This window comes from Argiope bruennichi, chromosome 2 (genome assembly GCF_947563725.1).
Source record: "Argiope bruennichi chromosome 2, qqArgBrue1.1, whole genome shotgun sequence".
Lineage (NCBI taxonomy): Eukaryota > Metazoa > Arthropoda > Arachnida > Araneae > Araneidae > Argiope > Argiope bruennichi.
Window position 1 is genome coordinate 119,285,260 of NC_079152.1, and position 26,452 is coordinate 119,311,711.

Sequence of the window (26,452 nt, forward strand, 5' to 3'; positions counted from 1 at the left end):
CAATTTGCAATTTTTTTTTTTTTTTTTTTCATTACATGATAAGCACTTTCGCTTTTTTTAAAGTCATCATTGCCCAGTTTAACATCATAACAAACACTCTTATACATTTTTAGAATGAGTGAGACTTCAGAGTTTTTGTATTCATGCTGAAATGAGATTCCATTCCCCCCCCCCTCTGTTGCAAAAAAAAAAAAAAAAAATTACGGCTAGAATCGTTGAGGGGAGTATTCGGAAGAAGGTATTTTCGGCGTTTTCCGCAGTTTTTCACTATAAATCCGTAGTTTTCACCTAATTTCCGTAGTTGCTGGAGGGTACGTACATGGAACAAAAATTCTAATGACGGATAATTCAATAGCATAATGCTGGAACATTTGAAGTTCTTCGTACATTTGGATTTGGAAGATGGTTTCAGAGCAGGACTTGTAAATCTTTTTCCCATTTATGATTACTTTTAGAGGAGAAAAACATTTCACTATCTAATTTTCGTCCCAAACAACATTTCTACGATTTTAAAATTGAAAAACAAATAAGAAAATGAAAGTTTACTGTTGGCAACTAAAAAGGAATTCAGTTCAAAAGTTTTTTTCAACTTTTAACAAAATATACAGTCGTCATTTTTTGCTCATAAATGTTATATAATTTAAAAGAAAGAATATGTGTGGAAGCTTTTGAGATCTCAGTTTCACTAACTACAATTAAAAAAAAAAAAAAAAAAAAAAAAACTGGGAAAAGGAAACTGATATAAAATAGAAATAGTTAGCGATGTACGTATTTTTTAGGCAAATAGAATTTTATGATAACAAACTAATCATTTATATAAATTTAAATGCACATCAGGAAATTACAATTCTTGATATAAAAACTAATTTAAAAAAATAAAAATCAATATAAACTAATAAAAACTAATTTTAAAAAATAAAAATCAAATATTACTTTTAAGATGCCTATATTTAGATATGGCAGCAAAATTATTGCGTAGAGCAATTACTTATTAAATGACAAAACTTACGGGTCTAAATCCGTTGGGTTTTAATAATATCAACCGACAACCATCTAGATCAGAGGTTCCCAAACTTTTTTTTCTCGTGTACCACTTTCAAAGTTTTATTATTTTCGGTAGACTCCCTGCTGCTACATTTTTACTGTGTTCCCAAAACTCCTAAAAAATATCACCCTAAATTGGGGGTGTTAAGAAGGAAAAAAAAGTAGCACATTTTCTAGTGTCCTATTTATTAAAATAATACTTGTGGTTATACAAAATTATAAACATTTATTATTACAAACAATCAACAATTGACAAAAAATCAACAATGAACTCTGAAATGTAAATCAACAATAAAAAATAGTCATACTTTTAATGAGACGAATGTACTTGATGAATTGCCAGAAAATTATCAATATTTGGCTTCAGTTTTGTAAGAAGTAATCTCAAATTTTTGAGTAACTACCTAGTAAATGATGCTACCTGCCTACGTTGATAAGTAAATCCAAGCCAAAATTTTTATTCTTTATTATGAAAACCAGAAAATTTTTCGTGGACCCCCACTTACAACTTGTGAACCCCTGTTTTCTTTTCACGTCTACGTGGACCCCCGTGTGGTCTCCTATGGACCCCTGGGGGTCCACCTGGACCACTTTGGGAACCTATGATCTAGATGGTCAAAGAAACTAAATTGATTGCATCTCATGAAAATCACACAAATTATGAAAAAAAAGGGGAAAAATCTATAAAATACCCTTTTTCGTTCTCTTACATCATTCTAGATGTTTAGAAAGACAAAATGCGCATTTTCTTTTCATACAAAAATAGAAGAGGCGGCTGTAAAAAAAAATCAACATTTTTCTGGGTGTCCTCTCCCAACGCGGAAGGTTGAATATTCATTAGTGAAACAGAGTGGGCTTAATCGATGGCCGAAGGCGTTGAGGAAAGCGTCGACAAGTCTAATAACATAAATACTTAACAGGTGTTTTAAGTACGCATGAGAGCAATATTTCTTTTATTGGAATAAATTATCTACTGTTAAACAACGTTTTGTTGCAGTACTCATATCAGTTTCAAGTAAGTACTTTTCGCTTTTGTAATGCTTAAGTATAATAAGGCCTCTAATAAATTAATCTTTATTTATATGCGAATTGAAAAAAAATTGTACCTAAGAAACTTAAAGGATGAGATGAATAAAGATAAATAAAACTAATTTTAATCAATACCAATTTTAATAGGTAATGAATGACATTTAGCATTGCAATGATAGATGATAGATAGTATGATTGATAATACATGGATGGCCAGTGAATTTTGACAATATGACTCCTCCTCATCTAGAATAAATATCAGAAATTTACCGTTGTTTTAGCACTATGATATACGTCCTACGAATCCAAGAAGATTTTGAGGCATGTGACAGGCGCCTCTCGCAAATATGCGATAAAGCGTCACTATATATGGTCATCCTATACTATAATGATATGGACAATTATGCCAATTTAAGGCACTAGTGACATATTTTTTGAGAAAAATGATTATTAACAATATGATATCTACTTTTTAATATAAAAAATATTGAACTTTTCAATGTATGTATTTTAGATTATTATTTCTAAATTGTATTCTCTCTGCATTTCGTCATTAAATGAAAATAAGAACGTTAATATAATTTAAATAACATTAGGCCTATTAGTAAAATTTAAATATAAACTTAAATTTAAATTAACTGCAATGACAGCAAAAGAACAAAAATACATAAACTCAAACAGCTCAAATAATTAAATAAAAAAAATAATCCTGTTAGTAAGAATACTACCAAAAAATGTAATTCTGGCAAGATTTTCTATTTTGATTTGAAAATTCAAAAAAAAAAAAAAAAAAAAAAAAAAAGAGAGAGAGAGAGGGGAAAAATAGATATTGAAGTATAATTTTATTGTTTTGAATTCACATGGCCACTCTATAATAGATCAAATCTTTATGCAATAACCAAATCACTGCAATAACTCACTGGAACAAACATTAATGTCTAAAAAGAATAATGAGTCATCATTGCTGCTATCATCCAATGAATAAACAAAATACATTGGGTTAGTGAATATAATGAGAAGCTTTTCTATATATAAAAAATTCAGGAATCTTTCCAATATTACTAAAATCTTTTCAATACTTAATTATATTGTTTGAATCTTCCTGAAATATCTAAATTTAATAAAAAAAAAATCTCCAGAAAAAAAATATAAAATTCATAAATTTCTTTTTGTGTTAAGTTTTTGGAAGATAACAAAACCAACAAATAATGTCATCTGACCCTAAATCATACATGAACTTTAATAGAACTGTTCTGAACTGCTGCTATGACAATGTAAAAAACCTTGTTATAACAACAAACTTATATATAGCAATGGGTCTCATCATGGCACATATATTTTATCATTACGTAACCAAGATGTATCACAGAGTGGTTGCATTATGTATAATAAAGCTTGGTGATCACATCATAATTAGAAAATTAACAAGTAAGCCCAAAGTGCTGCAACTTGATGCTAGTAACATTTTTTTTTTTAACCCAAGTAGATAAAAATGTAATAAAAAAATTTCATAAAAGAGTCTGGTGACTGCTCTATCAGTGCCAATACATAAACAGTATTACTGAAATAAGTGCATGCCTCAAGAAATTAAAGAATACAATTATAAATGAGTTTCATATTTGCTCCAAAAAGTTCGTATAAGTAATATGAATAAACAGAAATCTTAAAATTTATGACTTTGGATAAAAAGGTATTAGAATAATAATAGAAATTAAACAATAATAATAGAAATATTAATAATAATAATATTTAAAAATTTTTATGAAAACATAACATAAAAGAGTAATACCAGATATTAAAAGTTAATCATAGTGAAATTCATCATAATAAAATTATAGAGTTTTAGTGAGTAATATCCAAGGTCTTTCACTTCATTTATTTATTTATTTTGAGTTTAGCTCAATACTCATTTGATTACTCTCAACGACAGATATAATAATTATAAGGATAATTCAAAGGCAAATTTTAGTTTCTAAAAATATCCTAAAATAATTATTTTATGATTTATTTTCTTAAAGAACATATCGAATACAATTATATTGTGAGAAAGATGAAATTAGCATATTTTCCCTCAATTCCCTTCATTTTCTCATCAATTTTTAATTTCTTTTTAATTTAAACTTTCACAAAAATAAGTAAAAAATTAACAACATAATACTAAAAAAATATGACAATTTTTATGTTTAATAAATATATTTTTTTTTTTTTGAAATTTGAACATATTTTATTTCAATTTAATAAAATTAACATTTAACAGATTTTAACATTAAACTTCAAGAATGAAATAATGTGACATCTAATTCCTTTAAGATATAAAACAATAGTTCAATATCAAGAAAACATGTAAAAACTTCATTATGACATTGCAAAATCAAAATGAATTAATAAAATGTCTCTTAAAAATCTTAATTTTTTGATCAAATAGCTTCATTTTTTTCCCATCTGTTTATGAGAAATTGCATATGATACTACTTAAAATTAATTCGATTTAAAAGTATTACTTCAAGTTTTCTTACTAAATGTTCATTGACAAAAGAAAGTAAAATATTAATGCAATTTCAATTATAAAAAAGTAAATATAATACATATTTTAAATACTTATACACATAGTATTTTCTTTAAGTATTTTTTCATTTTTAACGTAATTAGTAGTAACGTAATTTTTATTATACAATTTATTTCATTTTTTAAAAAGTAATTAAAAAATCTCAGATGCTGATAAAAAAATAAGGTTTGCAATGTTAAACGACATTAAATTTTTTTCAGAATATAAAAGATTTTATTAAAAAAAACTTAATCATGGAAAAAAAGTTATTATAACCATTTTACAGGTATTTAAGATCTTTAAAATTTTCCATACACGTTCATAATAGCCTCAAATCAACTATTAATATATTCCAATTTTTAAAGAGAAATTTATTTGTATCATGAAAATCTCATTGCCATACTCCATCTGTAGAAATTAATGATTAAACATTATTTCTTAAATATCTTCATCAGAAGGTTGTATTTCCAAAATAAATAAACTAAACATGCTAGACATTAAATTTATTTTAATATATATGAATTATATATTTAAAAATATTATTATGTTAAGGCTGAAGGAACGCCTTAGTATACGAAAACCGGCAAATAAAACTATTTTATTACGAAGTGTACTATTTCATAAACGGTTATACTTACAGTGAAATCTGATTTATTGTATGCTATGCAACTGCAATAGTATATCATCTCCGAAACAAAAACATAAAAGATATCTCTTTTTTTCATTATAAACATATATAATATCTATATACCGACATTAATAAAACATCATAAAATTTAAAATACAACAAATAAATAGTAATGACTTCATGGAAATGTTAGATTATTTATTAACTTGCACTGAAATATGTGATAAGATCATCAAAATAATAATTAGAGGAAAATATACTTACGAATACCGTCCTCCATCGTCGATTATAAACAACAACACAACATTAGCTCCTCACTTCTCTCACACACGCATTCATAACAAATTATTGCCACTCTAATGAAATTTGTTATCAATATTGCTAATTTCGATTTTGTATAAAATGTTAAAAATTACTTGGCATAGAATTAACTGTCAATATTATTTTCATAATTTTGATTTAATTTTCAATTTGAATATTTCTGAATTTTTTAAGTAAAGATCTAACTTCCAGTTTATGAGACTATGTTCAAATCGAAATATTTTTAAAAAATATCTATTTCTAAATAATATTTTCCTGATGACCGTCTACTGATGGTTGAATGAGAGGAAAATATATGAGTAATTGATTTCGAGTATTCAGGATTGTAATATTCTGACTATCTTCCCTAAATTCATGAAAAGAAAGTTGGTATTATTAGCAGACGATTTTGCACTGAAAAGTTGAATACCCCTCAACTCTTCGCGCATCTTGCGCTTAGTTTTGTTTTTCCCGCATTTTTGTAATTTTCTCAAATCAGAGCCAATAGTATTTATTCTTTAAGAAGAATTAAGAACAATTTATTCTGAAAGAATGAATCATTTTCTTCTGTAATCTCCTGGTTATTATTTTTTAACAATTACTTTAAAAACGGTAAGATTTGTTTTATACATTATTACTTTTTCTTGTCTATCATTAAGATTTTTCCTTTGTTAGAACTAATTATTATTTACATTACTCGAAATTATTTTGCGTATTTTGGATCTTTTGAACATGGTAAGAAATCAACTGAAAAGTGAAAGACAAGCCAAAAAGGTTGCATAAGAACATTTTACCCTGTCCTTGAAAAAATAAAAATAAATTTGAAAAATAATTGCGCTGAAAAAAGTTCTTATTTCTTTTAATAGCTTTTCTTTTCCTTTAATGTGAATTTTTTTTTATATCTGTTGCCTTAATCAAGCATTGTTCTTCGCTTATTTTTAAATTTTTGTTTAATTGCATTAAAGAAACATTGGTAATTCCTTCATTTTCCTTACAATCCTAACTGTATCTATATTTAGAGTGTATTTCAATATTTTCAAGCACATTTACTCTTAAAAATTCTTTTATAACAAATGAGTTTAACTAGATATATTTAGAAACCATGTCTATTGTTGGTATTTAAAGTATAAAAAGGTGAGAATAATAAAAAATACATCTAGAGAGTCAAATACATGAGTTGCATTGATCATAATTTATTGTTACCATTTATAATAGTTTCTTTTGATTTTGTTTAAATATTGACATTTTGTTGTAATTGTTTAAATAATATTTTCATGCAAAAAAAAAAATATTGTAAATGCAGAATTTATAAAGATTGAATGCTTATGATCAGTTTCCAATAATTGATTCATGAAATTTGTGTGTGCATGTTATGATGAAAAATTTATATCTATTTTTTCTGGTTCTTTGAAATTTATAAAAAAAGAGAAATTTATTTATTTTTTAAAAAATTCACTTTTGTGTATGATAGCATTCTTTGTTTTTCTGATTTATTGTTTTAATCACTTCTAGAGAGAAGATACTTTTATGAACTGTACTATCTTGTATGAGCTTAGATCTAGTCTGTCTTAAGAATCAATTTTTTCCCCCTATATATATATATATATATATATATATATATATATATATATATATATATATAATGCTGTTGGGAAATTTTAATTTCAGAATAAACTTGATAAAAGTCAGTCAGAAATTTGCAGTTTATAAATTAATTATAAAACTTTGATGCTGTTTTATTAACTGTATGCCAATGGCAAATTATAGTCCCATGACAATGGCAAGCAACTAGTTCAAACAACTAACATGAAGATCACCCAGACAACTAACATGAAAACTTTGGTGATTAATGGTTGATACAAAAAGAGGTACTGGTAGAAAAAAAATAATAATAATGTTTTGAATTCTTAATACTGTTTGGGCCAAAATAAATGTGAGACTTATCTGTAGGTTTAGCTAGTGCTCTTACCGGCTGTTTTGGTTTTAAAAAAAAGAAGAAAAAATTGTTGCATCTTAGTGAAGGTTTTTTTTCAACAAAAGGCTATATTTGTTATGTCTTAAAACAATCTCTTCAATGACGAATAAAAAAAACACTGTTTAAATGTGTTGTTTAAAAAAATGAATGAAAGAAGAATGAAAATAATCAGACAAATTTTCATTACTTCATTACTTTTGTGTCTTAGCCATACATACCTAATCTTTTCTTCATATTCGATTTCAAAGCTATGTATCATTCCTTTTTCTGTTTATATTTGTTTAACATGAATCATTTAGTGAAATAATTTTGCAGGTTCTCTCAATTTTTTTTGTCAATTATTTATATTTTTGCATAATTTTATAAAATATTTTTCTGCAATTTTGAAAGCATTATTTTCAATCTTCTGATTTTCTTCTAACCCCTGTTTTAATAAACTATTGTATTTTGCTTCTGTGAATGAGGGATTGTAATATTTTGATGATATGCTTAATTATTTGTTTAAGAGGAATTAGCATGCTTCACTAAATATGTTTTCTGTTTTTAAAATGTGTAGGAGAACAATTTTAACTGGAATTTTAAAAAGAAAATTTAAACAGTAATTTTTTAATCTATCTCTATGCATGGCATTTTAAAATGTACTCATAAATAAATTGAAAGAAGCAGTTTTTAGTAAAAGAGAAAAATAGAACATCCAATTAACACCAAGCTTTATCCATATTTTGCTTGCTGCATCTTTCCAACATTAATCATGTGTGATTAAAAGTTAACTCCCATTTATGATGATTTACATTACTGTTTACATAGATGTAAGTAGATTTATTTTGCTTATTTAGAAGTAGAAATCGAAAAATCGAAAATTTTATCTAAAATTTCTATTTTTGATAGAGAATGTTGAATTAATAAGTAATCAAACCTGTTTTATAGATTATTTTGGTACTTTTTTAATGAAATGGATTATTGCAGTTTGTTAATCTTACATAATCCAGTAAAACTGTCAAGGAAAAATAAAAGCTTTGTTGTACAAAAGGTCAGATATATATGATTTTTTTATATGCTGTTAAAGATGGATGGTTACTTCCTGATCCATCCATGTATTAGTGCATGACCATATGCTTCCTAGTATCAAAAAATATCTTTTTTGGAGATATTTCTTTCAAAATATCTCCTAAATGCTTGATTTTGCTGGAAAAAAAATTAAATTACAAGTTTAAACTAGAGTAAGTTTGCTGAATTTGAGCCTAAAACCATTTCTACAGATTGAAAAACAATTAAGATTAATAAAAAAATAAATAGATAAATAAAAAAAAATCCATCTCAGTTTTTTTAAAAGATTGCAAAAATTGTTGGGTTTTAATATTTGATAAACTGAGAGTAAATTTAATTACAATTTTAAAGATGAGAAAATATAATATAAATAAAGGAAAATAGGCCTTTTACATAACCAATATTTCAAATTCATCAATAAACAAGTCCCCCAGTTTAATACTGTATTTTCAGCTGTTCATGCATCAAACAGTATTAGAAGCATTTAATATGAAATCCTTCTTTGTTGCTGTCAGTCATCTACTTTACGCAAAAGGTTCAAAATAATTTTCTGTAATCCTGAATTAAAAAATAAATTTGAAGTTTCCACATGCTAAGGTCATATTTGGTTGTGATGCTATATATTATAACAAGAACTAATTTTTTTAAAAAAAAGTTTGATCAATACTCAGAACAGGGTAATATATCCTGAATGATGTTAATGAAATGATAACTGTGCATGCATATGCATGTACTGTCCACTTTGATAATCATGTTTTGGCCAAATTCTTTATGGTAATTGTCTCTTTGCCCATCTTGAAATAATGACTTGCAAGTATTGAGAAGATTTCTCTTCTCAAAACCAATGAAAGTAAAATCACTCAAATTTTCTTAATAAAATTTAAAATAGTCTATAAAACTTAGAGTGCTGTGGACTAATGGCTAAGCTTTGGTACTGTATTTTCACATGATCGTTTAATGAAACACTTTATTAAAATTTTTAGATATGAAAATTGGAATATTCATATTATTAATATTTAACATATATTGCTCTCTTCCAAACACTAACTTATATATTTTTTTATGTTGTTCCCATCTATGCTTATGAGACATGTTAAATTTGAATAACAAAGTTGATAAAATAGATTTTGAAAAATTCATGCAAGATGGACATTTTATGTTTAGGCATATGGATAATCTCTGAATGGAATTTTGTCTGATCACATTAAGGTTGATGAAAAGTCTGTTGATTGACTCTAGGTCGTGAATGGAAAATTTATATTCATGCATATGGAATAAGTTTTGGTATAGAATTTGATCTGACCAGATAACAAACCCCTGTGAAGGCTTGATAAGGGTGATCGACTTGAGGTTATGGAGTAATATAGAGCTTTCATGTGATCTTGATACAGTCCACCTTCATAACAGCTATAAAGAAGTCAGTAAATATTATAATACTGTATCTATAAATAGTGAGCAGCATATGAATATGCTTCCTACTTACATTGCTGATGATAATAAACATATTTAACAGCATCTACAGCGATTTCTCCAATATATCCCTTTTTTTTTATGAATGATGTGCTGATGGCAATAAGCACTGATGTAGTAGGAAGGGTAAATGTCAATTACTTCCTGTTTCGTGAACTTGGTTCTGGAGGAATCTCTATTGGGAGTAACTTAGAAACGTTCAGTTGAAACATAAAGGCAAAGTAACCATACTTGCTTTTTTTAAGAACAGCTTTAAAATTGGGAAAGGAGAAAAATTCCAAATTTAATAGTTTAAATTGCTGTTTGTTGGATCTCAGTATGGCAACATTTTCATAGTTGATAAAGACTTTTTTTAATTCTTTGAATGCCATTAGTTTCAATAATAAAAATCAAAATCTTGTTCTTATGAAATTGTAGGGAAAGGTGATGCTTGATTTGTTATCTACAATCTTGTTTTAATATAAATGCAGTAGAACGATTTTGTTCATCCTTTTGAATATGATATGACAAGTACATTACTTGACTAAGAGAAGATACAAATATGCCCTCTTTTAGAAAAAAAAACAAAAATCCAACATCTGGGGGAGGGGACTGAAAGTGTTTTTCAACTCTGAAACTGCCTTTAAGTAGCTAAGGCAGGCAAATGTTTTATTCATTTGCTTAATCAGAGAACCTCTGTATGTGATCTCATTTGTTACCAATTATTTAGTTAATCAGTAATGGAAGCAAGGTTCAGTATAACTTCAACTCTCTCTCTATATATATACATAACATAATTTCGTTCTTTCATCATTCAAGGAAACTGGAAAAAAAAAGATATTTTTTTTTTTAAAATGTACAATTTTGGAAAAAAGTTTATATTTTAATTACTTTTTTAACTGATGATTTTGGACTCATTTTTCAACAAATTTACTCCAATATAATTATGTGATCCAAGATTTGTTCCTCTATGTTATGATAAAAGGGGAGGAGGAAACAGAAACGGAAACATTAAGGAAAGTAATGTGTTGTCATGTAATGAGGTTTAAAACTTATAAAGTAAAGCCCAATATTAACAATATTTGAAAGAAATCAAAACTACCAACCTTTTGCATACCAAAATGTACCATCTTACTGAATAAATGTAATTTGCATATTAAAATTTTATTAAATCCTTTTATGTGTTAAAATTGAATGAAATTCTTATTTTTTATTTCCTTTAAGACAGAAAGTTAACAAGTATTCTTTAATTACAGTTTTTAAAGTTTCAAAGTTGATGGCTAGATCTAAAAACAAAAGCTTACCACATCATGTTAAGGAAAGGTAATTTTTGTTTAAACTTTCAATTAGTGCCTTTTAAAAATTTATCTCATTAGATTAAATTTTTTTTAATGATGTTAAATGTGAATAGAATAAATTGCAGTCACAAGAAAGTTAATTTTTTGTTTCATTTTGAATAAAATTGATTTAAAATTAAAGATATTTATGTTTGCAAATTAGCTATCATGAGGAGGTAAGAAGCTATAGGACTCACTGTGGTAATTGTACTTATGAAGAGCCATTATTATGCTCATATAGTATCATTTATTTTAAATTAATAATAACTTTTAATGTAAATTAATAATTATATTACAATAAATTAATTGCATTATATTTATTGTAATATAGTTGAATTTATTTTATTATTTATTGTGTCACTGCTAAAATTATCTCAAGATTGCTTGCTTTTAATCATTTGGGTTCTTTTGAAAACTGCACAAAATTATTTTATTTTGCATGATTATATATATATATATATTTTACTGTATTGTTACTAATTTTAATGAAAATGAAAAGATGATATTTAATTTCATTTCTTTAATCAAAATGTTCTGTTCCTTAAGAACATTTACTTGAAAAATATGAAAACCCCATTTTGATTTTTCTCTTTTTGGAAGGACTTTAATAAAAATAATAATTAAAAAAAAATTATATATACTCTCTTTCATATTGCTATGTTAAATGTTATTTCTTTCTTAATATATGTTCTGCTAGAATTAAGCTTCCATTTTAAAACTGACTACTTTTTTAATCAACAATAATAGCATTTGTACTTTATTTAGTATTATTATTATTATTTTAATTAGACTACGCCATCAAAACCTTCAAAAGATTCTTGAAAATGTCGCTAACTATGTTCCAAAACCGACAACAACTAAAAAAGAAACAAAAGTATGTAATCATTATAAATTTATTGATATTGTTTATATGTTACACAGTATATTATTTATTTAATATATGTATATGTAATAAATATTTTGCTATGCTTTTGTTTCAAAACGGAATATTTACAATTCATATCTTATTTTAGCTTTTATATTTTTTTAAGCTTTTTATCTAACATTTTTGTAGTTTTTTTTCTATATTGTCTTATGTTTAATTTGCATAAAATGTGCATGAGATTAATTTGATATCTAAAGGCTTTAGCAGTTTAATGAATATTTACTTTACTTCACCAATGTTTCTCTTACTAGAAATTTTAGTGACAGTAATCATTTACAAATTATAAGTGCATAATTTATCTTTCTTTGCGTCTTGTTATTGAATTTTTCTGTAATTGAATTAATTATTTAGATGAAAGGAAGGAAAAAGTCAAAGCATTCATTCTTAATAATATTATCGGAGGATAGATTCCTTCCCCCATCCTGTAAAAGCAAAATACACTCTTTATCAAAAAAATTCATGTAGTTGTAAAATTATGCTATGTTCAGATAAAGAATCTAGTAAAAATTCAAATAAGACAGCATAGTATTTAAAAATATATTTCATTTTAATATTTTATTCGGGTTTGATTTATTCTTTTGACCAATGTTTCTCAATCTTTAGTATGTGTACCCTGTGGAGTCCATGAAATAGCCCCAGGTATACACATAAAAAAAAAGAAGTAATGGTTGATATTGATTGATATGTGTGTAGATATTATTGAAATGGGATTGAGGTACATGAAGCAGTGATGATAAATCAAGACTTAACAAGTAAATTGGGGGGGGAGGGGAGCAACATTGCCTTAGATCTATATTTGATCGCTGTTTTGAAAGGCACTAACTTTGTATTTCTTTTGAACTTCAGTTGCTTACATGGCTGGCCATTTAATTTAATATTTTAAATACTAAATTATACTGAAATTTAAATTTTAACATAATTTTAATTGAACATGACCATTTGTCAGAAGAGTGTTAATCATGTAATTTAAGAATTTCTATTACTCAGATTTAAATTGAATATACTGAAGGTATGGTTATATTCTTAATATGATATCCTTATTAAGTATGAATAATTTCAACATTTTCAAACAGCATTGATATATTTATTTGAAATTGATACTTTAATATATTTAGTTTTGCAAAAATGCTACAAAAATTTCTATGCAGCAAATTTATAAATTCTTTTATCAACTGCAAGGTTATGAGATTAAAATTTAGTTTTTTCTTATTCTATTCTATTTTTTTATATTTATTATTTGTTTCTTTTAGATTCAATTTTTGATTTTGACATTTGAATTCATTGACATTTTTTCCCTCGTAGGCAAAGAAATTACGGAGAGTTGTTTTATACCTGAAATATTTAATTCACAAGAAAGAAGAACTTTTAAAATCAAAACCAAAAGCCATTAAAAAAAGTCTGTTAGCATTTTTAATGTTTATTTATTTATTATTTTTTTCATTTTGTGTTATTTGAATAATATGCTTTATTTTAAAAAGATATGTTTTATTTATTTTTTTATTTTCATTTTTATTTTTTAGCAACAAAGTGCCAAGATATTGCCATGAAAACAAATGTAATTATTCCTGAGGTAAGCAGCTTTCTCTTTCTTATGGTATCTATATAAATATTTCTATATTATGTACTGTAAAGTGTAGTGAAATAGCATCCAGTGTAATGTTATGTGATTTTTTTTCTCCATCTGATTCTGATTTATATAATTGTTTATCATTGCTCTGAGTCATTTAACAATAAAATTAATTATTTTTATTTGTTTTATTTTCAAGCTTAAACATTTTACTTAAGAAATGCTTTATTAATATAAATCTGTAAAGTAATAAATTCTATCTATCTGAAAGTTATTGGACATAGTGAAGGCTAAAATATTCATTACTTAATTTTAATTGCTGCTTTTATCCCACTGTTATCTAAACTCTGTTAAATGATGACCAAATCTTTTTAAATTTATAGTAGTGTAAATTTACTAAAATTAAAAAGACAGTAACTTTTGTGAAAATTAAGAAAAGATTCACATAAGATACTATTGGAATATAATTGAAAAATTATAGATTGAAATAATTGAGAGGATTCTGTTATATATTTCGATCCTAATGAGCAAAAATAGCTGCTGAAAATCGTGCTATTTGGACACTTTTTTAATTTCAAAATAACTTTTTAATTGTTTTCTGTACAAAAATTAATATAAGCTTAAATTCTTGTTCAGCTGTTTTTTTTTTTTTTTTTTTTTTTTTTAATTACAATAGAATGGAATTTAAAAGAAAAAATCATTAAACTTATATTTACAGTGTCAATTGCAAATCAGTTGTCCCTTCTAATTATAATCTTTTTGTGATTAAAAATTTTTTTTGAGAGAACATTAAAGAAAATTCAGAAGAAAGTTTTAAATTCAATTATTTTTATATACAAATTAATGCTTAACCACATTACTCTTCATTTTGTTCAATAAGTTCTGAACTAACTTCAACAAATGCTGTGTCATAGTAGATTATGTGGCAAAAGCTTCTTCACTCATGCATAGCATTAAAACTATCTTTATATGCTAAAATCCATTTTTATTTTTTAATGGGTTGGTACGATTAAAAATTATTTTTGTGTTACAAAAACCAACCAAGCTACATTTTCTGGTCTCTTAATATAGGCCAGAATTTGCAAAGCTTTTAGATGTACTGTAGGTTTAAAAACTTTATTACAGAAAAAGGAATTCAAAGAATAAAATATTAAAGATAAGTTTCATGATGTGTAATTTAAAATAATATAGTGTACATACCAAGTATGGGTCATTTAATTAATTGGCTAGTACTTTTAATTTTCTTTTATAGTCTTAAGGATTCATACTAACAGAGTTCTGAATTGTTATTTTTTTCTTTCTTTTTCTTTAATGAATTTGAAGTTTAACATGTTTTGAAAACTCTTGAAAAATTTTATTAAAGAAATATAAAAAAAAATCATATAATCAATAAATTAAGGCTTCAGCATATATATAAATGATTTTAAACATTGCAAGTTATTTATACTTATATTTTTTCAGATGTTAGGTTTGGCATTGTATCCAAAATTCCAATTTTATGATCAATCTTTTGATTTTAACTTGAAGTTATCTAGGCTATTATTTTTTTAATATATCATCAAAATAATCATATAATTTATTGATTAAACATCATTAAGGAATAAATTCAGAATTATTTCTTAATGAATATTTAAGAAAAGTTTCTTTAAACAAATATGATTGTCAAATATTTTATGTGATGTTAGTGCTATCAGCTGTGTAATTTAATTGGTATTTCAAAGAAAGATATGAAGTAAATATTTATATTTGATTTCGAAATTCATTCTTCCTATAAAAAAACTTATCGAGGAAAGTTGTTTTCATTGTGAATTATTGTTATCAAGTAGTACAAATATTAAGTTTTTGTGTTCAAATCACATTCTGAAGTAGACATTTAGAAGACAACAATAATTTTCCTTTGTGGAAGCAAAGGAACATAGTATATAAATTTGCACAAACATGTACAATTCATCTAGATTAAAAAACACAGTTTCAGTATTCTTTGTTGAACATAAAATTGTTGCTGAATATTAAGTACTTTTTAGTCATGTTTGTTATTTAGTTTGATTCTGAGACACTCTTACTAATGATAATTTTAGCTTCAATATCAGATGTAATGAAATTTCTTTTTGTTAATATCTTACACTCAAGTTTATTGATTATATATATATATGTACCATACTTTGAACCAATCATTTTTTAACCAAATTTTTTTGGTATTTAAATTTGATGGACAGTCTTTACTACCTCTGCTGCAACATTATCACAAGTAGTAATTTAGTATAAATATAAATGTTTGCTTTTAATATAAAAAAGTAATTGTTTATTAGTGCTATTTATAAATTTTAAATATATTTTGTGTAAATAATAATTTTCAAAATTTCTATATGCAGTTATCATATGTGCATAAACCCAAGAGCAAGAGAGCACATATTGTGTTTTTGACAAAATCATTTGATACATTGGGAAACAATCATGGAGATGCTGAAACTCGAACTCGGCAAAAAAGTTGTGAGTTTTTCTTTGTGTACCAATTATTTCTTTTTCTAGATTCTATTGTTCCGTCATTATAACAAAGACAAAATTTTCTCTAAAATCTTGGTAATTTATTTAATCTTACAAAAAATGAGGTTAAACCACAACAATATAATAATACTTAATGTTCTACTAAATTCTACTTAAAATGAAATCTGTGTATGATTCACATTATTTAGTATTCATATCATTTGTTATTTATTCATATAAGGTTGTCATGGCATTGGAGAATTGAGAAAATATATCTACAAAATTGGGAAAATGCAGATAATTTTAAATTTTCTTTAAAAACCATAAAAGTACTGGACATTTTAAATTTCCTAATTTTTTTCATGTAAAAAAATGATCTCTTTGAACAATGGAAGAATAAAAAATCATTGCCTTTGATCTAAAAAACAAAACACCCTTCAGGACTGTTAAACCATGGATGAAAGCTAGTTCCTTTTCTTCTTACTTTCTATTTCTTCTGCATAGATCAGTCCAATTTCCAAGATTGTTAAAGAATGAGGATAGTGGAATAGTGACAACAAGCTACTTAAATAACAATACAGCTGTTGAAGTTAAAAGAAGACGCTTTTCAGGAGAGTGTTTTATATTTGAAAAAGAATACTACAAAAAAAAATATTTAAACGCTTGTCCTAAAATTTTATTTTGAAAGCTACATCTTGTTTAAATCAATGTGTATTGAAAGACAATACAGTATCACGTAAAAAGTGAATGGTTGATTTGTTCCAATTTCTTTATTCCAAAGTACTAATTTCTATTGTATGATCAAAACCTGCAAAGATTAAACTTGAAATATTCCTGAAAATACAAAAATGTTATTATGAAGAATAGCTTAAATAAGTTAATAGTGAAACTTATTTAAATTATTTCTTTTTTAATATTTTGAGGCCCAAAGAATTTTCTGATTTTTGCGAAGTTGTGAGAATAATTCTTATATTGTTAAATTGCAGTGCATCTGTGGAAAATGGATTATTTTGTATCAACAAGCATATAATTATTGAAAATCCGTATGATGATTCTTTAATAAGTTTGAGACTTGTGTACGATTTTATAAACTTTTATGGGATGTCTAAAATGTTTTGCCCACAAGAGGTTTGCTTCAGTATACAAAATTAGCATGTATGAGGTATTATGAAATTTTAGAAAAAAAATGGACAAAAGTTTTGAAAGTTAAATTATTGCAAACAGGGGGGAAAATGAAACTGTTGATTGAAAAATCTGCAGAAATTGATAATTAAATATATAAATTGCCAAAATAATAATAATAAATAAATAAATAAAAAAAAAAAAAAGATTTTTACATGACTTTAAATTAGAGAACAGGAGAGAAGTGATCAATATGTTTTTCCCTTCAACATGTGAATTTCATCTTGCTAAATTCTAGGAAATAAAGTCCCCCCCCCCGTATGTAAATATAAACATGTATTTAATATACCATTATTTTAGGTAATGTTAATTTGTTGCTTATTTTCTTTTGTTTTTTCCATTGATAAAAACTAGGGATTATTATTATTCTATGATTATAATCATATGCGTATTGTTTGTGTGTTTCTTCTTATACTATGTATACATACAAGGAAAACTTTGATCATTTCTTTTTCTTTTAAATGTTTTAGTGGCAACCCTATAATAAGAACTCTTATATGGAAATTAACTCCAAAATGATTTAAATTATAAAGGAATTACCTTCTTTTAGCATTAAAGGCATAATTGCCAACCAATTTTTCAATCAGAATATATATATATATTTTAATTTCTAATAATAATTGTTCCAAAAAGACTAGTGAAAACAATAAAAATGGACTGCTTTTTATTACAATAAAAGAAAATTTTAATTGCAAGAATTAAAATATATATTTTGTATTTGTGTTCCTAAAAAAAAGCAGCATTAGAATTACCAATTTAATGGAACACTGAAATTGATTAGAACTTTTATTACAATATTGAAAGACAATGTTGAAAATAAAGCACAAAACAGTTTATAACCAGCAGTGCGTTTTCCCAAAACTTCCTTGCATGCTTTCTAATATAGGTGCTATGATTCTTAACCTGCACAGAGCATTTAAATGCAGACAATTCAGCAGATACAAGTTTTTAATAAATTTAATTAAAAAAAATATTGATTTGATATGATATATTATATGCATAAATCTGGCTTTTTTATAATTATTATTATTGCTGTTTTGCCTGCTCTAAATTTCATTATTTTATAAAAGATAATGAAAAAAAAATGAAAGCTTTTTGTCAGGTCTAGTTAATTAAAGTTGTAATTAATTTTCTTATAATGTAATTAATGGAATTATCAGCAAATGAACCTTATATATTTGTTTTAGTTTGGTTGCTGATTATTATCTGTTCTGATAAGAACCCTTACTTTAAAATGCCATGTATTCTGAATTGTGCTGTTTTAAACATGAAATTAAATATTTATCAAATTTTACAATGTCATACTATTTATTCATTCATAAACCTAGTAACAAGATTTTTATTTATTTTGTAATGTAATGACCATTTACTTATTTGTAATAGTAGTTTTTGGTTATAAGATTTCATTTGTCCTTTTCTAAAAGGCTGTAGTACTTTGATAATATTTGCTATATAAAAAATAATAATAAACCTTTTTTGTTGAAAAATAAATGTTTAAAAATTTTTTGAATATACTGTATGTTTTTAAATTTTAATGACAAAATATTTTTTTGCATCTCTTTATAAAATAAAAAAAAATCATCATTTTAATTGTAAAAAATTATTTCAGGTAATACAGAAAAGGAACAGGAAATACATACTGCAAAAAATACTGTAAGTTTTGGCATTATGTTTAACTCGTAATAAAGTATTTGAAATCTCACTAATATTTCTCATTTGCTCTGTGATGTTTAATGTTGTATTTTTATATGTTTGTATTTATAATTTTAAATGATTATTCCAGGATGTATAGCATCATAAAAAGTACTTAAATTTGAAAACTATTTTTAGGCATGAAAAGTACTTTAAAAGTGTTTAGTTTTGGAGAAAAAAAAGAAGAAAAAAAAAAAACATCCTTAAAAAGTGCTTAAATTTTGCAAGAAGTCCAAAAATTTTATATTTTGTTTCCCTGTACATTGAAATTAATCGAAAGCTTAGTTCTAAAAATTTGTCTACCATATGTATCAAAAATGAAAACCAACAAAAGAGATGAATTCAATGAAAAGATCTAGGGTAAAATAGATCCATGGTTGCCAACACATATTAAAATTTAATGACTTTTTTTTCTCACTCCCCACTTTTATAAATAATTAGCATTGTTACTGAGATATTGAAAAAAATTATCCTGAAAGAGGCAATACAAAATACATACTATGGCATATTTGTTGTAACTCGAAAAATGTTTGAACATCATTGGAATTCAAATATGATGAAGATTTTTTTTTAGTCATGTCTGATAAATATGTATCTAACCTTTGTATAAGTTATTAAAGAAATATATGCATATTGGCCTGATGAATGGAAAATAAAAATACTTCAGAATCAATTTATTGTGCCAAAAAGGTATATCGATAACTGGATAATTGCTCTAAAAACACTTGCAGAGAAGCTTCTTTAGTTCATTATATATTCAGTTGCCGTTTTCATTAATATATTGTTTTGGTGCAATCTTTTGAACAACATATGAAAGGGATTTTACTGTACTGTATTGAATTGTAATTCATTGTGATATTAATTATGTTCGTCAATTTTGTAAAATCGAATTTGATGAAATTTTGACTTTGAACCATAGGTTTTCAATTATCATGAATTCTTTCATGTATTCCCCCCCCCCATATGTCCCCATCCATTTACTGGACTGCTGGAATTTGCTGGATCGCTTTTGCTAAATTTTAGTTTTTTGATATATAAAAAGTCCCTCTAATTCTGGTATTTATTTTACTTCTACTCTGGTTCAGATTCTATAATTTTTCAATGATTTTTGCTTTTACTCTTTTTGTAACTCTTGCATTTTGTTTTCCCCTGAAATCTCTCTGTATATATAGAGGTTGGCCATTATTGATGAAGCAATGCACAATACCAACCGTTGAAGTTAGGAACATTATATTTGGCAGGAAATTGTGCCTTGGGTATGACAGGCCTATTAAAAATGGATTTTTCAAAATTTTATAAGAAATCTCATTAAAAAATAAAAATGTTGAGTTAGCAGAAGAGAAAATTTATACTTTCAATCCCAACCATGCCGAATCTTATTTATTGGAGCATGTATAAAAAGAAAATACAAAATTTTTAGTCATGCTATGCTTCTACATCAATGTTGCATTTATCCAAATGAATCCTGATAATTTGTAATTTTAAGAAATGTTGGAAAGCATCCCAGATATTTATTGTTAATCTTATAAAAATTGATTTAATATTTTGATAATGATAAGTTAAAAAAAAATTTATGATTATTTTGATGTTTTGTCAAAACCCAAAATTTGTTTTACAATAAAAGATGTACATTTGCAGTGCTTCAAGAATAAGTATTGAAATTGTTGTGTTATTGCAAAAATAAGTATTAAAATTTATATATGCTTAGAAATATGCAGGTTTACACATTCATGTGCTTCATTTTTTTGACTAAAGTGTCTAAAAAGTGCTTAATTTTTGTATCCGTTTTTTACTATGTACCCTGGATTCTTGTATTTAATATGCCAATTTTCAAATATACATTCTGAGGTTATTATGGCTAATTAAATTAATTAATAATCTAAAATAATCTCATCAATTAATTTAATATAGAAATCAATCAAATGGCTCTGAGCATATTATATATTTTCAAATGTACCTCAACACAGGTGAGCATGTATTTTGTAAAGACCACTGTTTGTACAATTTTTGCTTATAATACTGTTTTAAAATGTTAGTTTTGCACAAATACAATTTATAACTGAATTTACATTTTAGAATGAAATTTTTGAAAATGAAAGGATTAAAAGAATTAAAATGAAAATGAGTAAGAATTTAGGAAAGTCTAATGGAATTCATTATTCTTCTATAAAGACGTACATTTACATTGCAAACTTCATCATTACTGTTACCTCTTTTAGTTGTTGGCAACATTATGATTCTGTAAGATATGCATGTAATATTTTTATATCTGAATTTTTGAAATGCCACTATATTTGCTAACAACATATTCCACTAATTGCTTATGTTACCTTTTATAGTGAGTGTTTGTGTGTGTGTGATATTTACAATAAGTAATTGAAGGAATGATAGAGAATTGCTGAAGCTATATTTGCTATTTTTGATGCTCTTTTCTGCTGCAAGTACCAAATTAATAATATAGTGCTATTTTTTGTAAAGGTTAGAACAGTAGTAGAAATTAGATTAATATAATGGTTATTATAGTTGAATGAATTATTCTTTACCCATTATCATTTAAATGAAATTTAGACATGGAGATATTTTTTTAAAATTGATTCCAAGGTTTTAAACTGTATAAAATGCCATGCTTATGTATTGATTGTTTCTGATTTATAGATAGGAAATGTTTCTAATTAAAAAAAAAAAAAAAACAGACGGCAATTTTAATCAATCTAAAATCCAAATTTTAATTTAACCCAATATTTCTTTGCTAAATGATTTAGAAAAAAAAAATCCACATGCTAAATAATTTTTAAAATAAAATTAAATATAGACATCTATTTGTAACAGATATATTAAATTGAAATGTGTTAAACTGCCTTTTTCAATTTTAATGTAAGGTTATTATTATTCGGCATCATTTGTTTATGCTTGTTTTTTGAAGGAATTAATTCTTAACATTTTGTTTTGATAATTTTATGTTTAAAAATGCTATAAGTGTTTGGTGCAAACTTTTTGTATGTTTTTAATTATGTAACTTCTATATGGCATTTCCAGCAATTTAATATTAGGTGACATTAAAATCTAATGCTTTAAAAATATGTAAATTTTATATATATATATAATATATTTAATGAAATGGTAATTCTTCCAGGTCAATGTTCTAAATGAAAGTAATCCAAAAAATCATTTATCACCTGACAATGGATTGGAGTTGTTTCATGAAAAACCTGATAAATTTGCTGCTGATAGAAATGATAGGTATATTCCTAACATAGAAATGGAAAAGCCATCTGATTATGATGATTTTTGGAAAGAAGGTTATTCAACAATATCTGTGATAAATGCTAAAAGGAATGTAGAAAAAGCTGGAAGCAGTGATATTATTAAAAATCAGGTTTTAAATGAAGGCGAAAATTGTTTTATAGATGGAAAAGAAAGCATTATTTATGAATTAGGTAGAAATGAAACTAATTTGGAACGATATATCCAAGAATTTTCTAGAGATTTGGAAAAGATTCAAGGAAGTGCTTCACCTCATAAAAAAATGTTTCTGTCAAACAACCTTGAAAGCAGTTGTGCAGATATTTACCACAATAAAAATGAAGCAAACTTCAATTCCAGTTCCAAAAATCTTTCTCCCATTGAAAAATATTCATCGAATAACAGAGAAAAATCATGTTCATTCAGTGAATCTGAAACACTAAAAAATTATCATTCAGGCTATGATGTACAAATGGATAAGAATCAATGTATTAAACTACCATTATTTTCACAAAGTTCAAATAATTTTTCTTCTGGAAAAACAGGTACATTTACATATTTGAATAACTTTGAAATGCCATATTCCTTCAATAATTCTGTATCTCAAAAAAATGGTCAACAGTACTGTGCTGAAAAAATAGATAAACATCAACACTCAAAATTTAAAATGTTTGCACAAAGACCGTATAATTTCTCCCCAGACTTTTTTTCTTCTGAAGAATCTGGTACTTTAACATCCTTACTTAGCTTTGAAAGCCAGAAAAGCGATCAGCCAAATTATTGTGGTAAAGAAATGGAAACACATCAGTTCTCCAAGCATCCATCATTTTCACAGAGTTCAGATAATTTTTCTTCAGACATTTTTTCTTCTGGGGAATCAGGCACATTAATGTCTTCCAATGAATATTTGTTAAGTGAAAATGAGCACATTGGTTTTAAAGACATCCGGCACCCGTGTTCTAATGAGAGTCCCTCTGAATCACTTAGGCCAGAATATGTAATAGATGAAGCTAAATATGATTATTCTCCTACTTCACCTCAAAGAAGCTGTGATACTATTTCTAGTCCTGACATATTTTGTGATATGAAGCAAGATATTCCACGTGTCATTTCCAATTTTTCTGTTCACAATGTTCTTTCAAAAGGCAGCAACATAAGTTCTCCTTCATTAGCTGCTAATTCTGAAAGATTTTTAGAGTATAACATTCAGGAACCAAATTATAGCATACCACTCATTCATGATGTTGCATACAATTATGTAGATAGTAGATTTATAAATTACTTTGGTATGAATAATAATTCTCAAAGTCTACCTCTTATTGGTCCTCCTCCATTTGCTCAGATAGGCAATTGCCCAACTCTGAATAAGAAAGTTATTTCAAGATATTGTAATACTGTGCCAAATGATGAAAACTATATAATAGATAATTATTCTTGCAGAAACACAAATGATTGTAATTTTTCTATGTATGTAAATGAAGATGTGGAAAATTATTTAGATGGACCAATAAAACAAGAGATTGGAGAGTCTTTTTTGCCACCTGAAGAACTTAGCTATTCTTTAAATAATTTAACTAATTCTGATTATTGTTGGTTACAGAAGGATTTAAATATTCATTAACTTCAGATTTTTAAAAAAATATTTAATGCTGGTGTATAAATTTTATATTTTGTGTGTTTTTTCTTTTAAAGAATTACTCAACTTTTTGTACTATTAACTTTTTATAATTTTTATTGACAAGAACTTTCTGTTGTAATATATTTTCCACTGTATGAAAATGTCAGTCATCACCGAGAGAAGGAAAAAAAAATGTACGCAGTTATTTCCTTATAAATTTAAGATTAACTTTTTATATATGTCTTGTCTCTTTGAAAACTGCCTTATAAAAAGAATATTGTTTATTTTTTAAATTAATTAATTTTTTTTACTCTACTAAAAAAGAACATTTTGGACTAGCCAAAAGCTTCATATCTCATTCTTATGTGAAAAATTTTACCGTCTTTATATATGCAGAATGCAGAAAATAACTTCCAAGATTTTTTATTATTCTTTTATTGGATTTTCGAAATGTACTTTCTTATCCAATTGAAAATGATAACTAGTTAGAAAATACAACTTTCTAGTCATTGTAAAATTAGGTATTTAACAGTGAGCTTAATGTAATATGTTATGATTGGCTATACTATTTAGTAAAAAATTATATAAGTGATTATAATATTCATTGAGTGCAATAATGCAAGATACCTGTTCACTTGTGTATATTTGTTTACTTGCAAACTGTTAAGTTTTTGATTTAGTAGCTGTTGAGTCTTGATTAGTATCTTAGAATGTTTTTTTTTTTTTGAAATAGTTATGTTATAATTTATATAATTTTTTTATGGATTTTTTGAGCATATTTTTTTCAACAACATTCCTTAAATATGTGTAAAAAGGAGCTTTGTTAGTGATTTGATTCCTAGTCTTTAGTTGTTTATTGTAAAATTTAAAGTAATTATTTATACTTCAAACATTCTTGTGTTTTAATTTCATATTATGTTTGTTTTGTTATTCATAAATATATATCATGCTTTTTTTAAAAAATTTTACATTTTATTCTTATTTATTACTAAATAAATGTTAAAAATTTCTTTCCATCTGCTTTCTTATTGTTACAAGCTTCATTTTATTATAATATTCTGTGAAAAATATTTTTTTATTTAATTAGTTGTGTTATCTCTTCTATAATTGCATAGTAATTTCTAATGTTATAGCTACTTATTATTGTATTTGAAATAACAATATCCATCTCATATATTCTTCTGTCTGATATTCATATAATATTTGTATTGTTACTCATAAGTATATATCTTCATATTTTAAAATTTTATTCCTTGCTGTGTACTTACTACTGAAAAAAAAGGGCTAAAAATTTTTCATTTTTTAAAATCTTTATTATTGTTTGTTGCAGAATTTTTATTTTAATGTTTTCTAAATAATTCTGCTTCTTAAATAGTTATATTCTCTCTATAATTGCTTAATTTTTGCTAAACTGTAAAATGGAGGAGTTTGCTCTCCAAATTCTTTTCATATCATATAATTTAATGACTTACATGCAAATTTAAATGCAATTTCTTCTTTTATTATATATGCTTTTAAATTGCTTTCTCTCTCTGATTATACTTTTATTCTTAACATTGTAAAATTAAAAAAAAAAATTTCTTAATTTATTGGAAATACAACTATGTGATATCCTTGTGATTTTTTTCACCATATTGTATTTTGCTTTTAAAAGCATTTCTAAATAAAATGATTAACAAATTACATTCAATTTTTTTGTTTATAAAAAGTACACTAATTTCATTGACCAATTATATATATATATATATAAATTTTTTACTTATGAAAAATTTTCTAAAATGCTACTGATTTTCTTTATCCCATTTAAAAAAGAAAGTAGAAATGACTGAATATTTTCTTTATATATTAAATATCAGAATTTAATAATTAAATAACCATGCAAATTAAGTTACCACCATATATTGCCAATTGTATATTTTCATCCACATCTGTATAAAATGATATAAAAATTTACTAGAAGCTGTGGTTCATTTAAATTTCTTAGTATTTTGGTGCATGGCTTAACACGCATTGCCAAATTTACTTTAAATTAAAGTATTGAAACATTTCTAATTAATGAAAACAGCCAGCCATGTAAATAACAAAAATAAGTTTTAATTAGAAATTAAATTAACAAATGTAGATCATGATACACTGGCCATAATTCCATCGACCAGCACGAGGCAGAAGTTCGGAACAAGCCGGCGAAGCCAGGAAGTGAGTCACTTGTATTCGTTAGAGAGCAAAGTTCATCTCCATAGGTATGATTTATGCTTATCTCCAGCGGGCGAAACAAACAGTGATTTATCACCTGTTTGGCCGCTGCAGTATGAATTTGAGAGTAATTTAGTTAATTACTGATTTGCTTGTTGTGATGAATTAATTTTGAATGAAATTGTTACTCATTA

General features: G+C 25.5%; 2 protein-coding genes across 2 annotated transcripts in view; one reads left to right on the forward strand and one right to left on the reverse strand.

The window, feature by feature from the left end:
- The window catches only part of LOC129990432 (echinoderm microtubule-associated protein-like 2), an 86,513-nt gene extending 80,899 nt beyond the window's left edge, over positions 1 to 5,614 (reverse strand). Inside the window, exon 1 of the mRNA XM_056098157.1 lies at positions 5,511 to 5,614. Coding sequence (XP_055954132.1) covers positions 5,511 to 5,526 — 16 coding nt within the window. The 5' untranslated portion in view covers positions 5,527 to 5,614. The remainder of the gene's footprint in view (positions 1 to 5,510) is intronic.
- Positions 1,991 to 24,912, forward strand: LOC129990488 (uncharacterized). Its single transcript, XM_056098161.1, has 8 exons — positions 1,991 to 2,059; positions 11,274 to 11,340; positions 12,144 to 12,228; positions 13,582 to 13,675; positions 13,800 to 13,849; positions 16,219 to 16,336; positions 19,122 to 19,165; positions 22,338 to 24,912. Exons 2-8 carry the CDS (start codon positions 11,294 to 11,296, stop codon positions 24,066 to 24,068), a joined length of 2,169 nt encoding a protein of 722 aa, XP_055954136.1. The 5' UTR covers positions 1,991 to 2,059; positions 11,274 to 11,293; the 3' UTR covers positions 24,069 to 24,912.
- The last annotated feature ends 1,540 nt before the right edge of the window (positions 24,913 to 26,452 follow it).